The following is a 24,388-nucleotide window of genomic DNA, read 5'->3' on the forward strand; positions in this document are numbered from 1 at the left end:
TTCATCTACATGCATTTTCCAGGAAATGAAATTATTTGAAAGAATTTTACAGTCATTTTTTTGAAATGTCTTCCTAAAAATGTTTACCCTTGTCCTTGAGTTATAAAACCTGATATAGTACTCTCACATAGACTCTCCAGGAGCTCTAAGCTCTTAGGGTGCCATATTTCTCACTGGGGCCAATTGTGCTTTTTGGGGACAGACAGTTCTCTGTTGTGCATGACTGCACCACTCATTGAAGGAGGTCATATGCCAACATCCCTTTCCCTCATCTACTGATTGCTTGTACACCCTCAGTCATTGTGATAACCTGAAACTTCTCCATATGCTTTCAGACTCTCCCAACAGGGAAAATACAAACCTGGTTGAAAACCACTGCGACAACCCAGTCATTTACACATGAGACAACTGAGGTCCAAATAGAGGGAATGATGTTTCCAAAGTCACATCTAACTAATGGTATAGTTAGAGTACCTAGGCCTCCTGATTTTGGTCTACTTCCTGTGTCCCATGCTCTGATGCCAGCACATCTGTGGAGACCGGGAGGGCTTAGCTCTTCAGCCACTGACTTACCACTGCCCACCACATTTTGCATGTGCCCTCGTTTACTGAGTGTTCCTGACTCTACTCAAGTAAGCCTTCCCCCTTCTACAGCTTATAGAGTGTTGGATCCAGGACTGTCAGTCTCTGGAGATCCCAATCGATCCTTCCTTCAGTCTCGTTAACATTCTTGGAGATCCCTACGAGATACGGCAATGGAACACTGATGGGCTGCCCCGTGACTTGGTATCAACAGAAAATGGCATTTTGGTTACTCAAGGCAGAAGATGGCCTTTGATGATTGATCCCCAAGGTCAGGTGTGTAGCAGATGCTTAAGAGAGTGGCTTTTGGTTCTGCTTAATGTTGAGCTAGCTATTAAAAATTATAAAAGTGGGCTTCAGTGTACTTGGAGATTTAGATTTAACATACACGGAGATTTAGACCCAGAAGAGACTGTTAAAGTCCTCTAGTCCAAGTCCCTCATTTTGTGGATGAGAAAGTAAGAAAGGAAGAATTGAAGTGCTCCCATACTTGATTTTGATTGGTTTTGTTTAGGGGAATGACCGTTCGTTTTTTGTTTTCTTTGAGGGCAGAAATCAACAGATCTTCATTCTTCTGTAGTCCTTGTTCCTAAAAGGTCTGAGGAATGAGAGTGAAGTCAGGGTATGATCAAATTTTAGGGCAAGCCTGACTGGAATTTACAGTTGACAGCATCCCATTTTCTGACTCCCTAAGTTCATGGATCAGGTTGTACTAAACAGGGTTTGGAAGAGGGAGCCACTGTGGAAGCAAGGGAGACCAACATGAATACCATAAACATGAACTCTGTTCCCAGATGACTCTTTTCTTTATTTCTTCCACATCTAAACAAAGAGAAGAGTCCCAAACATTGTGCTTAAAAGATGTCTTTATTGTCGGGGGTGGGGCAGGGCAGTATAGTTTATATATTTCAAATTTGTTTCTAGATTGAATAACATTTCCACATTTCCACACTTTCTTCTAAAGCTTTTGCTTTCTAGCCATTTATTATGCTCTAAAGCAAATGTTCTTCTCTGTGCTTTTCCAAACAGGCAAACCGTTGGATAAGGAACAAGGAAAGCAAAAGTGGTTTAAAGATCATTAAGCTTACAGATAGTAATTTCTTACAAATACTCGAGAATTCAATCCGACTTGGTTTACCTGTCTTACTGGAAGAGGTTTGATTTTCACTTCCTTTTCTCATGTTAGTTCCCAACTTTCAAATCATATCTGGAATCCTATATAGGCCACATCCCCGTCATGCTAAAGACACCAGTCAACTCCATTTTCAAATTGGTCAGACCAGTTCCTCTTCTCCTTAAACAATACATTATCACATTGCAAGAGGGGTGGGAGGGAGGACCTGTTGACTTTCAGACACTGTTTTAGTGTTAAGAGGGCTGGTCTCTGTTTCCTGACACTGCTGTTTCACAGGCCTCATTATGGCCCTTGATGGTGAGCTGCCCTGAAAATTCACAACAGTAGTGCAGTCAGGATTATGTACATACACTAATGATGTGAAGCGAGTAAAATATTCTAGTGGATATAAACATTATTTTTTACTTGGGCATAAGTCAGAATTGGATTGAGTGAATTAGATAAGAATGAACTTTTTTTAAAAAAAAAAAAAAAGAAGAAGAAGAAAGAAGAAGAAGAAGAAGGAGGAGAAGGAGGAGGAGGAGGAAGAAAGAAGAAGAAGAAGAAGAAGAGGCAGTGTTGTTTGTTGAGTCTAGGTGCTCCATTTCTTTGGCTATCATTGCAAGAATGGGTGTTTTTTAAAATTGTTCCCTCATTCAAACATTATTTGAGAAACAGTCGCAAAAAATATAGATGTGGTTTCTGTCCTCAACAGCTTACAATTGAGGTGGGGACAGAGACAGTAAACAGAGAAAGAAAGAGAGAAGAAATGAGAGAGAGGGAGGGGAGGAAACTTGTGATCAGAGGTTTGAAAGGGTAAAGAGGGGGCTGGGATAGTCACCAATGGATAGGCCACCATGGCTGGTCTGACTTAGATATGTGGATAAAGGGAGTAATTTAAGCTGTGACCTATGTGATGAGCTCAGCCATATGCCAGGCTTAGAAAGAAGGGCTTCCCCAGCAAAGGGAACAGCACAAAGGCCCTGGGCACAAAAGAGATTGGTTAATGATCATGGTTTATTTTCCTATAAGTAATAAAGGAACGAGCGAGCCAAAACATGGGCTGTGAGTTGAATCTCAGTTTAACCGTGCCTAGAAGTATCACTGCTTCATCAGAAAGAAAGAAAGCTCAAAAAGACCATGGACCAGGGCAGTTTAGCTGCAGCACCTGCATGATGACTAGGAATTGTAATTAATATGTTAGCATTAACTAATATTTATTGCATGTTCACTCCATGCCAGACTCTGTTCTCAGTATTTTATGTATATTAACTCATTAATCCTCACTGCCCCATCACAAGATAGTTACTATTGTTATTCCGTTTTGTCAATGAGGAAACTGAGGCATGGAAGGGTTACATAAACTATCCAAGCAGCCTTGCCTGCCTAGGAAATCCACAAGTTACACTATCCCCCACTCAAGCCACAAAGAGCACAAGGGGCCTCAGTGTGACCAAGCTTGGCCTTGACCAACACGAGGGTGATTCTGTAATGGATCCCAGTCACAGGAGAGAGTGAAGTCTCCAGAAAACTTCGGCACAGGTATTTTAGCTCCAAACTGGTGGACTCCTGAACTCAGGTTTACTTCATGACACGGGAGATCCTGAGGGACTTTCCTATTTCATAGCAGCAGACAATGTTTTCTGTGATGTTCTGCCTCCAGACAGAAGAGTGTTTTAACTGTAGCAGAGTGCTCTTGGGAGAGGGGGTGGGCCTTTGTCAGGGCCCCAGCCATGAACAGGACACTCTGACCAGTCCTCCCTAATTCTCTGTGTCTTGGGGTCATCAGCATTATACACCTAGCTGCTTTCTACATTTGCTAGGGTGGTGTATTCAAACTTTGTCTCCACCGATTCATGGGTATGAAATCAGTTTAGACCATCTCAATCAACATTTTCAAATGAAATAAAATTTTTTAAACCCAAAATTATATTGAATAAAGGTAAATTTTATCTCATAAACTTTTGTTTGAAGAATTTACATGTGTGGGTACCATGTCACAATGTGAAATAGATTTGTTACAATGGATGACAGTCAAATTTTGAAAGTCCCTGGGCCATGGGACCCCATCACATACGTCCTGACATAAAGATGTTTCTGATGGGATCCCTGGGCAATGTCTTCATGCCCACATTCCTACCAACAGTCAGATTTGCTTTGAGGAAAAAGGCATAACTATCATGTAGAATAGGCGTTCATAGACTTTTTCTATAGAGAGCCAGGGAGTAAATATTTCAGTTTTTGCAGGCCTCATGCAGTCTCTGTGCATATTCTTCCTTGTTTTGTTTTGGTTTAGTGTTTTTTTGTTTGTATGTTTTTACAACCCTTAAAAAAAGTAAAAGCCATTCATAGCTCAAGAGCCATAGAAAAATGGCCACATGGGGCCAGATTTGGCCTACAGGCTGTCATTTGCCAATCGCTGGTTTTAAACAACCATGAAAATGAACAGATCTTCATTTGTGTGGAGCCTGTTGAAGTCCAACCCACAATGACTTAATCTACCCAGCTTCTCTTTTCTTCTCATGGAAATGAATAGTGTGTAAGATTGATCTAAATAGATATATTGCCTTCAGATGCTCTTATTTCCTTAGGTTGCTAATAAAATGCTTGCTGGAAAATAGGTACTGTTAGAGGTAGTGTGAGGATGTTAATAAATATCCACCAGATCACTGGAAAATTATTCATTCACAGTACATTTTGAGGCCTAAGGAATTTTGTGAAGTTGATGCTATCCATTTTAATTGCTTCTTTTTGTATTGTCCTGTTTTGTTTTAATTTCTAAGCTTAAGGAAACCTTGGATCCAGCTCTAGAACCCATTCTTTTGAAACAAATTTTTATCAGTGGTGGCCGACTACTCATCCGTCTTGGAGACTCAGACATTGATTATGACAAAAACTTTAGGTTCTATATGACAACCAAAATGCCAAATCCCCACTATCTGCCTGAGGTATGAACCACTGGTCTGGAATTCTCAACTTAACTGGATTATTATGGTGTAATGAATCTCTGAAGTTTGATGGGCTCCCACCCAGAGGGAAAGCTCTCCCCCATTCTCCCCTGTCTCCTATACACTCCCCTTTCTTCCACCATCTTCCATTCTTGCTTCTCTTCTGAGCTTTTATTCTGATTCCAATCACCCTTGTCATCACCATCTAGTTAGGCTGCAAGCCCCTACCCACTGGGGCCCAGGCCAATGCTCTGTCTCGCCCCACTGCGCACTCTCCAGTGCCCTCGCCATCTCCCTCCTGGTCCACAGCCACTCCTCCTAAACACAGGGCATCCCCCTTTTAAACTCTCTCTTTCCTCCATCAGCAAAGACTATTTTTGTCCCTGTTATTATGACTAATAAATGAATCAGAGCTTAGTTGAGAGTCCACGGGGCTGCGGTTGGGGGGAGGAGGAGGTGTCATTATTTAAGTGTGCAAATGCCCACAGCATATGTGCCCAAATAAAGAGGTCACCCATTTGAAAACTCTAGGAACAAGACAACACTAGAGAATCATGCTCTAGAGGTCCAGTGTCTACACTTAGAGTTATGGGTGGTGGGGGTATCTTGTCCCCTTCTCATGCTCTTAGATTCTTTGAGAGGAGCTGTGTGAGCTCCACTCCATACATATGTCCCTGAGACTCAGAAGACTCTAGAAGAACCCCTACTCTAGTACTACAGTGTCCAAGGTAGTTGCAACAGAAATGAAGACAGCTGGGACTCCATTGCTCCTCCCACAGAGCTCCCACGGGGCTCTCCCTGGCCACAACCCTCCTCACATGCCCAGTTGCTGCCCCAGCTCCAGGCACGTCTGTGTACTCTGCAGGCTCTTACCTAGGAAAGGAACTTGACCTCAGAACTTTACTTCTTCACCACCACAACCCTCCCAAAAATATCCTTAAATATACCATTCCAAAGAGTGTCACTTTCATTTTAGCTGTTGAATTGCTCATAGCTATCTGTCTTCACCAGATGTGTTCAGGTGGAATGAAATTGACACACTTCTTGAATAAGATGGGGAAATATCATTGAAAGTTTAAGTTAGGATTTTCCTCATCAGCCTCGAGGAGTTTAATTACACAGCCAGGGCTCATGTCCCAAGTCCCATTTCAGAGTTTAGAAAAGTGACCAACACTACCAGAGGCTGGGAAGGAGAGTGGAGGGGAGCAGGAAGGTAGGGATAGTTAATGGGGACAAAAATATAGTTAGATAGACTACATAAGATTTAGTTTATAATAGTGCAACAGGGTGACTACAGCCAACAATAATGTATTGTACATTTAAAAATAACTAAAAGAGCATAATCAGAATGTTTTTAATTCAAAGATATGATAAATGCTTGAGGTGGTGGATACCGCCCCCAAAAAAGAAGTGTGACCCACGTGCCAACTTTCACTGTTTGATTTCTCACTTATTTAACTTTTGAGAGGGTGTATTGCCCACAAGACCCAAGCCTAGCTCTGTGACGGGGGGCAAATTATCCCATTTCCAGGAACCTCAGGTCAATCATCTCTAAAAAGAGATCAATCCTACTTCAAGGATTTTGTAATATGGCAAATATTACAAAATTACAATATGTAATTTACCATATTACAAAATCCTTGAAGTACGATGCCATATGTTCATTCACACACTCTTGTTGTACTTATTGGTTTTTGCTATTGACTTATCGAGTGATGTCAGAATATATTATAGTAATGATTTTTCATTAAAATGTTATTAGACAAAGCATATAAAACTTTGTTTATTATCAATAATAGCTTCTTTCAAGCAAAGACACATTGTGTCATAAGTAACTAAGTGATTTTATTACCTCATTTAGTTCTCACAGCTACCCTATGAGTTTTTACTATAAATATCCAAATTTTTAAATATCAGAAACTAAAGCTCAGCACAGATGAGTGGCTCATCCAAGATGACACAGTCACTAAAGGGTGCAGCTCAAATCTGAACCCAAACTATCGATTCCAAAATACTGCTTTTAATCCTTCGCTGGCTCACCTTTCCGTAAAACACCACATAGGATTCTATAACTGTGGTGTTTGAGGAGCAAGATTGTTACTCATACTGGCAGGGAAAAACGTGAGGATTTTATAAGCCACATTACACCTGAAGTATGTGCAGGGGTAGGTGTGTGTGCAATTAGACCTGAGATACATCCACCTGGGTAGTAATGAGCTGTGTTCTAATAAAGAAAAGTATTTTATTAGTTTGCACTTAAGCATTTTTATGCACTCTGTGCTTCTCTTCCAGGTATGCATTAAAGTTACCATTATCAATTTCACTGTAACAAAATCAGGTCTGGAGGATCAGTTGTTAAGGTAAAAAACCAGGGACTTGGGGGGAGGGAGGGGGTGTCGTGGGTTTCCTAAATATTTTGTTTAGAAATATTGACAATTTTCTGCTGTGTAAGAGCACTACACATGAACCCTTAATAAAAAAAAAATACAAGTAAGTGGCCAAGTTCTTTACCTTTCCATAGCTGCTCAGAGCAGCTGATCTTGTCTACCGTCTTCTCAAGGACGTCAAGGATAGACCCTTAATTCCCCACCCCCAGTGTCTAAACCAGGCTGGCAGCCCAGCCCTGCCTCTTCCCTTCACTAGGATTTCCATCTTGAGCAAGTGAACGAAGTCAGTCTTTCTGTTGTTCCTAGAAATGCACTGGTCCATACCTGTGAAAAAGCAGCTTCTCCAAATATATTTGTTCCAGCTTCACTGGTCTTTAGGTGTTTTCTTAATATATTTAACTGTCCACTTCAAATATATGTGTGTGTGTGTGTGTATATATGTATGTGTGTGTGTATAGATATATATATGTGTATATATATGTATGTATGTATATATGTGTATATATGTATATATGTATGTATATATGTGTATATGTGTATATATATATATGCTTTCTTAGTATATTCTGTATGTGATTAAATCCCTATTTCCCAAATATTGTATTATGAGTTGTTAATATTAATCATCAGAGTTAGCCAAGAGGCTCAGGAGACAAACTTTTAAAATATTTATTAAAATAATAACATTGATGTTGATTCAAAATTAATTTTATATTTAATATATATTTAACACATATGTACACATATGTATGTATATAGGAATACATATGTATGTATTTTTATTCACTCTAAAGAAACATATAATTTAGACCCATGTTCAACAGAAATATCCCTTATATTCAAGTCAAGATCATCCTGACTTACCCATGTTGTCACTAATGAGCTGAAGTCTTATTTCTCTAGTTTGTTTTAGGAATTATTCTGCCAGCTGCTAACTTGCGTACCTTCCACTAGGTTAACTTCTTTCCAATTAAAGTTTATTTCACCATATTTTATGAATATGTTCTAAGGACTTGGCTGAACACTTTGCATACCAGTTTATTCCTGTGCATAGTTAAGCTCAGCTGTGTCACTAAGCTCCCAGCATGTTAGGCTGCTTGGGACAAGAAGGAGAAGTGCCCTGATAAGAACACGAGAAATGCTGGGACTCAGTCATGGTGTGCAGTATCTCCCTGCTATTTCTCCTAGATTGATGGCATTGAAAAGGGAAGCTAACACCCCTTAGCCAGGGTGAGGATGGAGCTGGGTCTGCCTGTGTTCTGACAGGCTGTCACCTATTTCAGTTGCCCTCTGCTCTGCTGAGCTCCTGGACAGGCAGTGATACACATTGTGCTCAATTGCTCATTGCAATTTTCCTCAGATCCTCTCAATTTTGAACACCCACAGTTCATCTCCCTGCCTACTGGAGAATGCCAACCACAATGCCTTAGTCCTTCTGGGGCAGCACAAGGCCATTTTTCAACTTCAAGGAATTCCATTCAGCCACCCAGACTGTCCACCTCCTTTTGTCTTCCTTTCTATTTCCAGAAACTGTAACTCACCTCACAGACTTCCTTGGCAGGCTCTTTTGATTCTTAACTTGACTAATTTGATTAATGTTTCTCTCAAGCTGTTTCCTGAGCTCACCTTTATCTTAAAAATTCCTTAAACTACTGTCTTCTGAAAAACTTATTTAAACAGTTGAATTTGAGGTTATGATTTTTAATATTCTTTATATTATAATTTCAAGGTGTCTGAATTCAGCATGTACATAACAAGTAAATAATGGGTTGTTACTTGAGGCAGCATACTAGTAACAGTGCATGCTCTGGAGCCAGCAGACCCAGGTACAAGCCCGGCTTGGCCTTTCATAGCCATGTGATCTCAGGAAGTGACCCACTAGAGTCTGTTTGTTCATCTGCAAGCTGGGGGTGATAACCACAGTGCCCACCTTATGGGGGCATTCAAAGGATTAATAGATAATCCACATAAAACTCTTAGCAGGGTGCATTGCATAGAGTAGTGCTTCATAAAGATTAACTCTTGCAAATGGAGACTGGGAGCAAATTATGAAAGAACAAGTGAAGGGAGATATAAGTTCACCTGTTTATACAAGGGTGAAGCTGGAGGTAAGGCTCCTTTCTCATATGCAATCAAAAATCATTTCACAGAGGGGGTGTGATTTCAGAATCTGCCATGTTGGTACAGAAAGAATATTCAAGGCACTGTAAATATTCCAGGCACCATTTTCATCTTGGCACAAGCAAGCATTAGAGACAGAAATTGAATGATTAGAGAGATCAAGTATTAAGCAGGTCTTCCTAAGAGATGAGCAGAAGGTATGGGAACTTCAGTAGTATGCATCCCTAAAATACAAGATAAGGGATCAGAATTGACATGTAGTTGAGTCAGAAGCTATTGTGTAAACCCAGAAAAAGAGACATGGTGTGCATTCAGATATGGCCATCCGCATTAATGCTCAGCTAAATAGTATTCAGAATAAGAACAATTACAAACAGAGAAAGAAAAATAGAAGCAACTTTGAGGCACTGGCGGAAATATAATTTAGGTATCTGAACTTTGGTTTTAGTGATGTGGTGCGACTTGAAAAACCCAAGTTGGAAGAACAAAGAATCAAGCTCATTGTGAGGATCAACACTGATAAAAACCAGTTGAAAACTATCGAAGAGAAAATCCTGAGAATGCTCTTTACCTCTGAAGGAAATATTCTGGACAATGAAGAACTTATTGACACACTCCAGGATTCAAAGGCAAGTAAAATATTTTTAGTATTTATGGAAAGTGTGTTACTTCAAAAGTTATAACTACAGCCTTTGAGGGTCCTGCAAGGGCTTTTAAAGCAAGACAGGGGCCACACTGGGCTTTCATGGACACACAGACGGGTGCCTGCCTGTCAGGGCTCCTTGCCAACCAAAGGAACTTGGAGAAACTATAGACCACTGCTCCTCTTGTCTGCATTTCTTAAATAAAACACATAAAGAACTGGGGCAAGATATAAATTGAAAGGAACAAACACAACAAACTTTCATATAAATGCCATCACCTGCAGGAAGCCTCTCTCTGATATTCCCAGTTGGAATTAACTTCCTCCTCCTCAGAACTTCTATAGTATCTTATCTGAATCTCTACTACAGTACTTGACACTGTTTATCCTGTGTCACAGTTATCCAATTACATGGCTTATCTCTTTTGTTGGGTTGTTAAGTTCTATGCAGCGGGAATCTGTGAATAGTTCATTTTGATATTCCTTCTCCAAGGATTACACATGGTGGTTGCACACAATTGGTACTCAACAAAAACGTGTCGATAGTAAGATGAAGTTTTACCTTAAACTTAAAATTCTTCAGTAAATTATTTCTCAGATTCAAACTGTCATTTAAGGAGTGCATACTAAGAACAAATGATTTTCACCCACTTGTGAGAAACAAAATAATTTACTGAAAAAAAAATCCCCTTGACTTTATTAAACCAGAAACACATAGGTTATTTTTTTTGCTTTTGTTGACATCAAAACTGGTTGACTGCTTTATATTGTATAGTCCCTTTAGATTGCAGTATTAAAACAGTAATAAGCAAGTAATTTTGGGCCTCTGTTTTCTTCCTCTCTCCTTTAGCTTGTTTGTTCATAGATCTCTTTATCCTCCTCTTGTTCATTCTTCCTTGGGTTTTTTTATTTTTTTATTTCTGGTGGTTGTCTGTTAGCCCACTTATTTTTACTTTTTAGCAAAGTTTTACATGCCAACTCTTTAAAGAATGAAGTATTTCTACAAGGCTTATTATGAAAAATAGCATTCCGTGCCTTCTCTTCCCACCAGCCACCCATGCCTCCCTTCACAGTGGCAGCTTTCTTGATTTTTTGTTTTTTGTTTTTTATTTTGTTTTGTTTTGTTTTGAGACAGGGTCTCACTCTGTCACCCATGCTGGAGTGCAGTGGCATGATCATGACTCGCTGCAGCCTTCATCTCCTGGGCTCAACCTATCCTCCTCCATCAGCCTCCTGAATATCTGGGACTACAAATACACAACACCATGCCCAACTAATTTTTCACTTTTATATTTTTTATTTTTTGTAGAGACAGTGTCTCACTATGTTGCCCAGGTTAGTCTTAAACTCCTAACCTCAAGCAATCCTCCTGCCTTGGCCTCCCAAAGTGTTGGAATTACAGGAGTGAGCCACTGTGCCGACCAAGGCAGCTACTTTCATTTTGCGTCTTAACTGTTATCTGTACCTCTAACACACACACACACACACACACACACACACACACACACACCCCTTCCCATCCTCTGGCCTCCCACTGTAGTTATATCCTGATTATAGCTGAACATTAAATGTTAACATTGCCTAAGGGTGAAGATCTGGCTGTAAGTATTTGGGGTCTGAGAGGAGAAGAAGGGCTAGAGTCTCAGCATCCAGTCTGCATACAGTCATCCAGTCACTCTGTTTTAGTTCCTTCCTTCCATTAGAAAACCCTCTCTTTTACTTTCTCCAAAGGAAATTTCTATTTTTTCTGCCAGGGTGAGAAAGGGACAAACCCCTGGCCGTGGGTGGCGTGGGAAGATGACCTAGCGGGTCTTTTTACAACCAATTCTTATTTTAAGCCCTTCCCACTTCCAAGAGTGCTTCTTGCTACTAATTCTTAAGCCTGTGAGGAGGATTCTGTTTTATAAATTGGGTGAGTTCGTGGCTATCCACTTTTGCCAGTGTAGGAATCCATTTTTCTGGGTCTGCTAAGTCATTGCCACCCTTCTGTCTGCTTTCGAGCTCCCAAAATTCATTGATATTTCCTCTCCCATTCTTCCTATCTTTATTGGTTTAGTCTGCATTTTTAAGCCTTTTCCTACAATTTTTTGTAGTTTCAGTAGGAAGTGAAGATAGATACACATGTGATGACTGCCATCTTTATCTATAAGCTGGTTTGTTTTGCAAGGAGTTGCCTTGGAGTCATCCTTTCTATAGAGCAGGGATCAAACCGATCCTTGGCTGCGTTTCCTGCCACTTCTTGGCTACAGTTTATACTCCTCTCAACTCTCAGAGTCCTTACATAAAAATATGTCTCATATTCTCTAAACGCAGCTGAAACCTCAAGTCTGTAGGGCATAATGTCTACAAGTAGTTGCCTAACTCAACGGAGGCATACAGTATTCTAATATTCTTTGGCAAAGAGAAGAAAACGATCCACTTTCCTTCTCTTTAGCCCTGGGTTCTACATTATCAGTGCCTTGTGCTCCCTAAGACATAAAGAATTATTTGTTAGTGGGCCTACATGATCCACCAGCTGCTCTCATATCAACTTTTTTTTTCTACTTGGATTTGAAAGCTTTAGTTGAGTCCCATATTAAGATAGGGGTTTCCTATTCAACTCTGCCCTTTATTTCCCCTTCAGCTCCCTAAGGGGTTATTACAGGGAGAGTTTGAGCTTTCTGATTCCTGGATACAGCTTCTGCACTGAATCCTTCCCCTCCCTTTCCTGGTGTGCTGGGGTAAACAGTCTAGACTTATACTCTTTATTATGGTAGATAGCCACTAGCCATAGGTGGCTGTTGAGCACTTCAAATATGGCTAGCCTGAATTAAGATGTGTTGGTGGTGTAAAATACACAACAGATTTCAAGGGCTAAATCCAACGAAACAAAATATCTTGGTAACTTTTTTTTTTTTTTGAGACGGAGTCTTGCTCTGTCGCCCAGGCTGGAGTGCAGTGGCGCGATCTCGGCTCACTGCAAGCTCTGCCTCCTGGGTTCACGCCATTCTCCTGCCTCAGCCTCCTGAGTAGCTGAGACTACAGGCACCCACCACCACGCCCAGCTAATTTTTTGTATTTTTAGTAGAGATGGGGCTCAGTAACTTTTATGTGGATTATATGTTGATAATATTTTGGGTATATTAAAAATATATTATTAAAATTAATCTCACTTATTTCTTTTTATTTTTAATAAATTCAGAAAACGTATGATTATTTATGTGGCTCACATTATATTTCCATTGGAAAGCACTTGTCTATACAGGAACTTGATGATTCCTCTTAGCTTTGATGGAGCAAATACTGAGCAGTCAGTTCCCTTGGTTATTTTTCATGGTCCCTGCTCTAGGCCCTTTGACTTTCTAGAGAAAAAAGGATCTCCCAACCTAGGGATATCCACCTCTGAAAAACAGTGGGGAAAGGGAGAGGAGGCAGGGACAGAAAGCAGTAGAAAGAGAGAGACTGAGAGACACAGAGAAGGGAATCTTGGAAGGCCCATTGGCCAGAGGGCTCCCCAGACCCATAAACCCAAAATGCAGAAAGCCAAAAGACCTTGAAAGTTTCTCTAACTCACTTAGGGTTATAATCCTCCACGAACAACAGCTTCTATCCCATATGTCTATACTTGGGAATACTAGGTAAAGAACAAGAACATTAGTCACCCTTGTTATTCCAGGGAGGGATGTGGTGCCACTGCCTCCCAGCCACTCTCTACTCCCTTCTTTTGGGCATTTTCCTGGGTATCCTTTCTCCTTTCATTCCTTCATTCATTGTGCGAGCCCTGGACTGCTCACAAAGAAGTTCGGGAGCAATTAAGAATGTTGTGATAGTGTTTGCATTGCAGGAGTAACTCAGCTTGAGTCTCAGAGACGTGCTGCTTCTATGTTTTCAAAGCTACTTGTATTGCCTGCTGCCCTCTGCCTATTCCTAACTCTGGAAGGAAGAAAGATCCGCTTATTCAGAAGGTCACTGAGCCCTGAGACTCAGTCATTCCACCTGGGGACCCCTTACTATAATCACCAACTCATTCTATCCTTATTTCTTCCCTAGACCTAACTGGTTACATTCCAGAAGTGCCACTATTTTTCTGGAACAGATCCCTAAGAACTTGTTATTGTATGTTTATTCAGATCACTTCTGGTGCCATTAAAACCAGGCTGGAAGAAGCAGAGTCCACTGAGCAGATGATCAATGTGGCTCGTGAGAAGTATCGTCCAGTGGCCACTCAAGGCTCTGTAATATACTTTGTCATTGCAAGCCTCTCAGAAATAGATCCTATGTACCAGTACTCATTAAAATACTTTAAACAGGTAAGTGTGTTCTTGTTGTTAATGACAGTCATCTCTTTGGCCTCCATTACACCTGTTGAATTACTTCTTGCCTCACACAAGCCATAAGTCTAGTTAGCAGGTAAAATCTCCCAGGTGCACGCATGGTTCAATAGTGGTTCCAGCCAGGCATGGTGGCTCACACCTGTAATCCCAGCACTTGGGGAGGCCAAGGTGGGTGGATCACCTGAGGTCAGGAGTTCAAGACCACCCTGGCCAACATGGGGAAACCCCATCTCTACTAAAAATACAAAAATTAGCCAGGCGTGGTGGCGGGTGCCTGTAATCCCAGCTACTCGGGAGGATGGGGCAGGAGAATTGCTTGAACCCAGGAGGTGGATGTTTCAATGAGCCAAGATCATGCCATTGCACTCCAGCCTGGGCAACAGAGCGAGACTCTGTCTCAAAAAAAAATAAAAAATAAAAAAGAGTGGTTTCACCAGCCCTTCCAAAGATGCAGTTTTTAGTGTACAGTTAGTGATTATTATATATATAAAAAAGTATATATAAAATTTGAATTTTTTTAAAGATTTGATTGCCCAGTATGCACAGAACACTCTGTAGAGGAAGAGAAGAAAGCTGCTTTGCAAGTTTCATTTGCTCCTGACTTCCTCAACTAGCTAGCATGCTTGTTTTCCTTCACGTCTGACCTTCTCTCTTTTTTAAGAGTCACAGCTCAGTCCCATTTCTTTAGACATCCTCTGCAGTAATCTAGATTCCTTTCCACTGTTAGTGTTTTCTGTTGCATCTCAAGTCCGAACAGCACTGACCTTAACCAAATTGGTTTATGTATCTTTTATTTCCCAAACCTTTTATGCAACAACGTGTCCCTCTTCCTTCCCTGCGCCCACTTTTGACTTAGAGGGATCTCTTTCCTTTGTTCCTGTCCCACTTTCACCATATGATTATGAGACTCTCTTGTTTTATTTCAGCCTCTTCTTTATCTCATATGCACAGTTGAATTTCATCTGCTGTCTCATGGGCAGGATGTTTTCACCCCTTATCCTCTTTGTAGCAGCATTCATTTTTTCCCAAAAGCAAATTCAATGCCACAAAACTTCAGCAGGCAATGCCAATTTTGCTAAAGACTTCCAGGGAAGGCAGAGAGTTTGCATTACTCACTACAAAGCAAGACTACCAAGTATCTGCATCAGAGGTTCTCTCCAGAGGTTCACTCCAGAGGTTCTCTCAGGTGCCAGTGGCCTTCTCTCAGCCCACCTGACCATAGCCTCCCTGGCTCAGTCTTCCCATCAGCTCCTACTCCTTCTTGGTAGTGTTGTCTCCTTTTCTGGGCAGAGCAGTTTAACTTACTCTCACTTTTCTGTTCATCCATGCTTATACCCTACCCATGACACAACTCAGACAACAAAGGCCTCTCCCTCCATACGTGCCACTCAGTAGAAAACAGTGGAGAATTGTAAACATAACGCTCTTTCCCTGCAACACATCTCTATTTCCTGTTATATGCCCCTGTATAGTCAATGCTGGCTCACACACCTGGAAGCCAGGCCAGCCTAGGCCTAGTGTTTTCAAAACACTGTTCCACAGACCTAGGTCCTAAATGAATTTTCACAGATATTGCCCATCAACACAATTCAGACTCTATAGCCTGAAATTCAAAGCCACATCCAGCCTGTCCCTGTTTCATCTCTCCAGTCACATTTCTCCCAACTCCTGTGCAACAGCCTAATTGATCCATTTACATTCCCAAGACTAACTGGATGCTTTTGTGTTTCTGACACTCCCTCTGTTTAGAATGCCCTTCCTCCCAACCTAAATGCCACCTTCTCCAGCAAAGCCTGCTGCTGGGGCTGCAAACATCTAAAGGCTGACTGGAATGAACATCCAAAATGGCTGACTCACATGGCTGGGCTGTCACCCGTGGCACCTGCAGTGGCCTCTCCTTGTGGCTTGGGCTTCTCCCTGCAGGGCAACTGGGTTCCAAGAGGGCCTCTCCCCAAAGTAAACGTTCAAAGAAACCAAGATGGAAGCTCCAGGACTTCTTCTGATCTAACCTTGGATTTCATGCAACATCAATTCTGCTACAGTCTGTTGGTCAATCAAATCACTAGGATAGTCCAGGTTTGAGAGAAGGGGTTTTAGACTCCACCTCTCAATGGGAGTAGCAGCAAACAGTTTCAGCAGTCTTTATCCAAAACATTTGATATGCTTCATCTGGCATAATGTTACCCCACATTGTCTTGGGTGGTTGGCTTCTCTCTCCTGCTGGAGCCTGAACTCCCAGGAGGCAAAAATGAAGCCTCACCCATCCCATATCCCCAATGGTGCTTAGCGGCACATAATGCTCATGAGTGTTTTGTGAATGAAGAGTCTGTTTTGATCTCTGCATATAACATTCCAACAACTCTTATTGAACTTCAAATAGTCAAACAATTCTTATGACAGCTTGATTTTTCCTCTAGAGGTCTTATTTAGTACCCTTGATAATGGTTGGAGGTCCAGGAACAATTTCTATTTCCGGGAGAGAATGGAAATGAGGAATTGAAAGAAATGGGAGTCAAGTTGTTTAGATAGGCCTGGTTGTCTTTCAACAAGATGTTCATTTTAGCAGCCTTTAAAAGCCATCTGTGCTGGGTTCAAACCTCAGTTCCTAGAGGCAAGGGTTTGGGTTCTCACATCTCTGCTCCCTTCCTTTAGTTGACAGGTATTAACCCAAACAAAATAAGGATTACCAAATCCTGTAATGCCACCTAAATGACTTTTTGTTAATACTTTTCTTATCCTGGGTGTTTTGGAATTTATGCTCTTCAAGGTTTTAAAATCTCCTCAAGAAATAAAAGTGAAAAGGCCCTAAAATATCTTGGGCTGAAAGTAAAAGTGATATAGGATGAATCTTCAAAGCTCTGGAGTTTTACAGATTAGAAGAGAAACCAGAAATCCAAAACATATTTGTAGGTGACAGCCTTGGCCAGGATACCCTCTACCAAACCCATTTCACTGTGAAATTCTTTAGAGAATTTTGAGATTTACCGGTTTTATTTTGGTACCATATTTATCACATATTCACTGGGCTTTAACCTCTATGGTTCTTGTCAGGTAGTTAAAGAGGGCTGAGTCCTCTTTTCTCCTGAGTGTGTTAAAACAAAACTCTATTACCCTTGTCAACCAAACTTTCAGGAGAATCAATAAGGACTTTCCCAATTCCCTATAATAATTGTAGGCTTCCTCTAAGCCCTTTTAACTTGGGGGAATGGAGACCTATTTTGGTGAGGAGACTGACACAATCAGGCCCCTTTCCCTTTGTGCTCCATCCTATTAGTAGAAAGGGTGGGTAAAAGAGGCCTGCACAGCCTCAGCACAGTATTTCTAGGGAGGAGTGGAGGACGCTTCTTGACCCTGATCTGCTTTGGTCCTTAGTGGGCTTCTAGCTGCCAGTCTGTTTTGATCGGTCTGCCCTCACCATGAACAATATATCTTGATCCCAGGGATTGGGCAGGTACTACCTCACCTCCCACCTTTGCCCCTCAGGCTGTGGATCCTGAGACTGCAAACACATGCCCCTCGGAACCCTGGTGGGACTTCCCCTGAGTCTCTGCTGCAAGATCCCTCCTTGCCCTGTGACTTCCAAGGAAGGCCACACTTTCAGGCTCTGCTCAGCTTCCTCACACAGCTTGGGGCCTTTAGAAATTTTTTGATCTTCCTTCCACTCCACTTAGCAGTTGCAGAAAATGGGTGGGACTACCTCAGGCCTAATCCCTCAATGCCACCATCTCTACTGCCTTCCCAGTATCTTTATAATATGGGGCACCTTTGTGGTAGTGATTCTCCTTTCAAAATTTCCAGGTAGGAAACAGGGTAGAAATCTCCTTTAAAATCACCAAAATCAGTTTCTCTTAAATTTCCAGGAAAATTCTAGCACATTACTTCTACACCCTAAGAATTATCTTGGGGAAGTGCTAAGAAATAAGCATGAGCATACCTTGATCTTACATCTCTCACCCCAAAATGCAGGGTTTATCAAATCTGGGTTGAAGATGTGAAAAAACTGGTCCTGCTAGCTCACCTCCATTTTCCAAAGTTTCATGTCTCACATCAAGATGATGCCTTTTGAATATTGTCAAGAGCTTGGCATTGGTCCATTTCTTAAAAATAGGAGAGAAAGGGGAATGTAGAAAACAAATATCACGTATCACTTTGGGATAAATTCTAGACTTTTCTATAGTACAGTAAGTCCTCACTTACTGTTGTGGATGGGTTCTTGGAAACTGTGGCTTTGTTAGGCCAAACGACATATAATGAAACCAATTTTTTTGGTCTCATCAATGTAGTAGCAAAATGACTTTGAATGCAAGGTTGTTCATAATTCAAAGAGACCTGCTGTGCATCATTTCACTTAAAGTCTCAGTTTCCAAGAACCTATTGGGCACATTGAGGACTTACTGTATTCATCTCCCATGCTGCCATTTACTCACTGAATGCGAACAAGGGAGATAGAGATTTTTTGTTCTCTGCAGAGAATGAATTAAATCAGAGACATTGATAGAGCTCTCTTTCACACAGTTGTTCAATACCACTATTGAAACTTCTGTAAAGACAGAAAATCTACAACAGCGTCTGGACATACTACTGGAACAAACTCTCCTAACTGCTTATGTCAATGTTTCAAGAGGACTTTTTGAGCAACATAAACTCATCTACAGCTTTATGCTCTGTGTTGAGATGATGCGTCAGCAAGGAACCCTAAATGATGCTGAATGGAATTTCTTTCTCCGAGGTTCTGCAGGATTGGAAAAGGTACCTGATTCCCATTTAGATGATGATTGATATGGTTTGGCTGTGTCCCCACTCAAATCTCATTTTGAATTGTAGCTACCATAATTCCCATGTGCTGTAGGATGGACCTGGTGGGAGATTACTGAATCACGGGGGCAGTTTCCCCCATACTGTTCTCGTGGTAGTGAATAAGTCTCATGAGACCTGATGGTTTATGAGGGGAAACCCCTTTCACTTCGTTTTCATTCTCACCTATCTGCTGCCATGTAAGATGTGCCTTTTGCCTTCTGCCATGATTGTGAGGCCTCCCTAGCCACATGGAACTGTGAGTTCATTAAACCTCTTTTTCTTTATAAATTGCCCATTCTCAGCTATGTCTTCATCAGCAGCATGAAAACAGAATAATACTATGATCGTTATTCTAGATAGAGCCCACAAGCACCTACCAGTGCTCTGTGGTGACTCTGGTGACTGAAGGCCATACATTTGGCTGTGTGGCCCAGTGGAGGGTTATTGAGGTCAGGAGGCCCATGTTATAACTCAGCTCTGCCTCCAACTAGCTGTATAATGTATGATTTAACCTCTGTATGGAGTACTATCCTCACCTATAGAAAAGGAATGTTGGGAGTAACCAACGAGCTAGTAGAAGTGAACATGTTTTGCAAAGCTGACCCTCTTACAAATGTAAAGAGTGAAAATCCAATAAAAGTTGTAATTCACAGATTTAGCAATAGTTTTTTTAAAAAACCATGACCCTCTCTTGCCTGGAGATATATCTCGTTATAAAGCATGGGAAGTGACAAAATGACTTGATTGTCACCTTCTGTAATACTGTAATACGAGTTCTGCTACAGTTCCCTTCTTCATGTTCATCTGCTTGTCCTGCTTGCTCCAGTCCCTTAAACTGGTTTAACCCACACACATACCACAAAGCTAGTGGCCCACAGAGGTGAGCCCCCAAACCTTGCCTAAAATTTGATCTCTGCTCCACTCTAAATTCTTGGCTCTGTCCAACTCTGCAAATCTCAAGTCCTGTCCTTGGCCCCTTCAAACCTGACATCTGCACCTGTTTGCCAGTATTTGAACCCCAATGTATCACTAGGAGGTTGAACCTGATGCTATTATTTGACTCTCAGCACCCCATGCTCCCAGAAAAAGCCGAGACAAGATCCCTCCACCAGATGTTCCTCCTCCCTGACCCCCATCCATCTTGCACACACACATATTCTGTGACTCCTCTCTTAATGTGTCTTATCCTCATAATCACAGTACATATTCACAGAGAGCTTGCTATGTGTTTTATGTATATCAACTCCCTTATTCCTCTCAGTATTCTTCTTAGGTAAGTTCCCAATTTGTATGTCTAGTCTATGATAAGATAGTTAGGCACAGAAAGGTTAAGTAACTTGTCCTGATCACACACTTAACAGGACCTGGAACCAGGATTTGAACACTTGCAGTCTGTAAAGCCTGCTCTCTTAACCAGTTCACTCTACTGCTGACTATTAGCCAATCACTTAGCCAGGCCCTGCCCTGTGTGTTTTCGCCCTTCCTTCCTCACTGCAGCCTTATCAACAGCTCTGCTTACAGTTTTCTCACACAGAAACTCAAAGAGGTTAAAGAGCTTTCCAAAAATCACACTACTGCATGACACAGTCTGATTCAAACCTGTGTTCTAAGCTCCCAAAGCCCATGTCCATTCCAGCACCACCTACTTCTCATGAACAGCATATCTTGAAAAGTTTAAAATATGTTTTAAATACCATCAAACTCAAAATTTAAAATTACCATCGTCAGAAACCTCTCTGAATTATTTTTAATTAAACTGTCTTTTCCTCTACCATGAGGAAATTGGAATGATTCTTGACTAATAATTTTTTTTAGAAATGTATTTGGATTTGGGGTGTATTTTATATGGTCACTTCATTTAATATTTTGACACTAGTATTTTCTATTTTTATCATAAGTGCTACATTGTTTTTTGCTACATTCATTATGATCTAAATTAAATTTTCTGGAATAACCTCGGAAGCCAACTTCCATGCATAAAACTTTTTCTGTGGAAAAATGTGCAGTGAGTTCCAAACACCTATGACAAGATTATGTCATTATGCAAGGAGATGGTGCAGCAAAAGGGCCCTGGAAGAGACCTAGAAAGAATAAAAGATGAGTGTCCAGGATGGGAGGAGAGAGAGGAAGGAGATACATGCCCCATGGAATCTGGAGTTGAGTGGATGCACTAGATAAAGAAAATCCAAATAAGCAAAACATAGATTTCTAGAAGGTGGCAACAACAACAAAAGGTGGGGGGAGATGCTGGGATCTGCAGCTGGAGACTGGCTGGTGTGAGCAGAAGTAGGCATTTCCAGGATTGAACCACAACAGTTAGAGTTTAGGGACAAACAGAAAACAACTAGAACCAATACGCAAAGCCTCAAGCATCTGCAGGTTTCTATTACATGTGGACAAGGTAAATGGATTTCTGCAAATTGAGGTCTCCAGGCTATTCTCATTGGCTATATTCAGTCCATACAACTAATGTTTTTAAATGATGATATTTTAAACAGGGTTGTCCAATCTTTTGGCTTCGCTGGGCCACATTGGAAGAAGAATTGTCTTGGGCCACACTCAAAATACACTAACACTAATGACAGCTGATGAGCTTAAAAAAAAAATCGCGAAAAAAAATCTCATAATGTTTTAAGAAAGTTTACGAATTTGTGTTGGGCCACATTCAAAACCGTCCTAGGCTGCATGTGGCCTGTGGGCCATGGGTTGGACAAGCTTTTTTTAAAGCATTTTCTCTTAGTGCTAGGAATCCAAAAAATGATGCTAGTACGTAATAATAGCATAACCAGAAAACTTTACATGAAATCTATTTCCTGGAAAATTCATTAAAATTTGTGCAGACCAGTGATTTGTTTTACACATTATTATTAGAGATCAAAATACAGCAAAACCACTCAGAATTGTTTATTAGATATTTATAAATGCCTATGAACATTAACTAATCTAAGAGTCTTTGAGAGATTTATCGAGGATCAAGATGTAACACAGGGAAATGCCACTTCCAGCATGACAGTGTGAGGATCTTCGCACACTGGCTCCCCAGCAAAACTGTTGAAAATTATATAAGGATCATTTAAAGCATCTGGAAATGGTCCCGGGCACATATAGCAAATGAATAAACACTTATTTGAGAGAATTTACTAGAGGCTCAGTAAGGACAGCAAGAGTCTTGTGGTCTTTGAACCTAGACCCACTCCCTCCCTTCCTGGTCCCAGCTTAGTGAGATAGGAACTGTACTCAAGACTGATGCAGCTAAGAGCACAGGGGCTCCTGCCTACTCCCCACTGCCAGTTAAAGGGCCATATTCCTGAGAAGGACAGGACAGCAGCATTTCTCGTCCTGCCCACAGCTACCTACTGCTGAAGATAAGTTCCAGTTGAGTGTAGCCAAAAGGTGGGGCTGCCTTCTTCCACCCAGCCTCCACTGGGGAGACCGAGACTCCACGTTTGGTGCAGCATCACTGTTGTCCCAGCTCCTAAGACAGTAATTCCTCAATGGCAGAGGCAAGCTGAGGAGACCTGAAGCTACTATCTTCCCATCCATGGCGTACTCAGCTCCTAGAGCTGGAATATGCCTCTGCGAAAAGTGCAACATTGTCATGCCCCTGGCTTGGAGGTTTTGCCTGAGTGGGAGAAGCAACCTATAAAACCGATAGTTCCTTATCTCCTCACAGAGTAACTGACTTCATTTCCAACACAGTATGGGAAAGTTTAAGCCTAATGATGCTCTCTAAAACAATAAAGGTTGTAGTGAAAAGCAATTGAAAGGAGGTTGATGGAATTACTGGACAGAGAGACAACATTATAAGCCAGCTGGTTTGCCAGAGATAACTTAGGAGAAGACACTGAAGCCTGCCAAAGACCAGAAGAAAACCCAAACACTGACCTCAGCAACTCCTTCAAAGGGGCCCAAATTTGAATGTTTTAGTCTGAGGAGAAATTTATATCCCCAAGAGCATTGTTAAAAACATTAGAGCCATCAGCCCACAATTAGTGGTGCTTAACAGCTAGATGCAGTCAGGGAAAGAAACTATCAAAAAGAGCCCTGAAAAAGCTATGATCATTCCGGGGTAACTGTGGGCATTCCTAAGGCTGCACCCCTTGAGGAGCAATATTAGAGACTTAATGCTGTGCAGGGGATGTGGGGAGACTCCACTAAAATAATCCAGTCAGTTATTAAAGAAATAAGCAAGTAACAATAAGAAACCTTTGGGGAAAGGGTGCATGTTCAGAGTTGCTACAATACATTACAGATTGAGTATTCCTTATTCAAGACGCCTGGGCCCAGAAGTGTTTCAGATTTGGGGTTTTTTTCATTTTTTGGAATATTTCCATTATGCTTACTGGTTAAACGTATGTCTGCACAAAAAGCTGGACACGAATATTCATAACAGCATTGTTTGTACTAGTCAAAAGGTGGAAACAGCCCAAATGTCCTTCAACTGATAGATAAATAAAAGGTGGTATATTTATACAATGGAATATTATTCAACCATAAGAAAGAATGAAGTACTGATACGTGCTACAACATGGATGAACCTTGAAAACACTAAGCTAAGAAGTCCGTCACAAAAGCCCACATATTATATAATTTGATTTAGATGAAGTGTCCATAATAGGCAAATATATAGAGACAGTAAGTAGTTTAGCAGTTGCTTAGGGCTCAAGGGATGGGATTAAAGGGGAGTTATAGCTAATGGGTACACGGTATCTTTTTGAGGAAATTAAATGTTCTAAGTTGTGATGGTGGTTGTACATATCTGTGAATATACTGAAATCATTAGATTATATACTTCAAATGAATGAATTGCTTAGTATATGAATTGTATCCCAATAAACCTGTTTTTAATTATAGTAAGGAACCTCAGGCAAATATTCAGGAAATTTCGAAGAACTAGTTTCAGTCTTTCAATCACAGCTATTTTTCTGTGTCTTTTAAAACTGTTTGCCCACATGTAAGTGCTTCAAGGAATATTGCCAGATGGCATAACACTTCTCCCAGAAGTTTCTAAGAATATCTAAAATAATTAGACAAACACTTACTACAGCTAGAATAAGGTTGCCATTTGTCTTGCTACTGATACTGCTCCATACTCAGCTTTCTCTGTCTCCTAGGGGTGAGAACATCGGGGAATCTGATTGGGAGACTAGTTCTCTAGAGAAAAATTATTAACCATAGGAATATTTGGCAAGTGGGGAAAGATCAGTGTTGGGTGTTAGAAAACAGGCTGAAGGTAGCAGATTTAATTGATCCACTTTGTTTTCTGTAAATGTCAATCTGAAAAGTTTTTAGCAGCTGTACTTCTGTGCAAAGGTCCACAATTAGAATTGATTCAACACCATTTCTATTTCACCATATTGTACTACTTGTCCTAGGAAAATGGTTATTTTAACATACTATTAGAGCTTGATTTTTCACTTGGACAAAGTGAAAGTATATTTTGTGATTGCCTTTGTGAATTATTATTCATTTTCTGTCTCCAA

The 24,388-nt window shown here is 41.0% G+C and overlaps 1 protein-coding gene across 1 annotated transcript in view; it reads left to right on the top strand.

Annotated features, from left to right (window-relative positions):
• The window catches only part of DNAH6 (dynein axonemal heavy chain 6), a 354,720-nt gene that overhangs the window by 243,250 nt on the left and 87,082 nt on the right, over positions 1-24,388 (top strand). Inside the window, exons 55-61 of the mRNA XM_030828117.1 lie at positions 655-858; positions 1,612-1,737; positions 4,480-4,644; positions 6,937-7,004; positions 9,601-9,781; positions 13,905-14,084; positions 18,624-18,857. Coding sequence (XP_030683977.1) covers positions 655-858; positions 1,612-1,737; positions 4,480-4,644; positions 6,937-7,004; positions 9,601-9,781; positions 13,905-14,084; positions 18,624-18,857 — 1,158 coding nt within the window. The remainder of the gene's footprint in view (positions 1-654; positions 859-1,611; positions 1,738-4,479; positions 4,645-6,936; positions 7,005-9,600; positions 9,782-13,904; positions 14,085-18,623; positions 18,858-24,388) is intronic.

The sequence above is a fragment of the Nomascus leucogenys genome, chromosome 14 (assembly GCF_006542625.1).
Source record: "Nomascus leucogenys isolate Asia chromosome 14, Asia_NLE_v1, whole genome shotgun sequence".
Taxonomy (NCBI): domain Eukaryota; kingdom Metazoa; phylum Chordata; class Mammalia; order Primates; family Hylobatidae; genus Nomascus; species Nomascus leucogenys.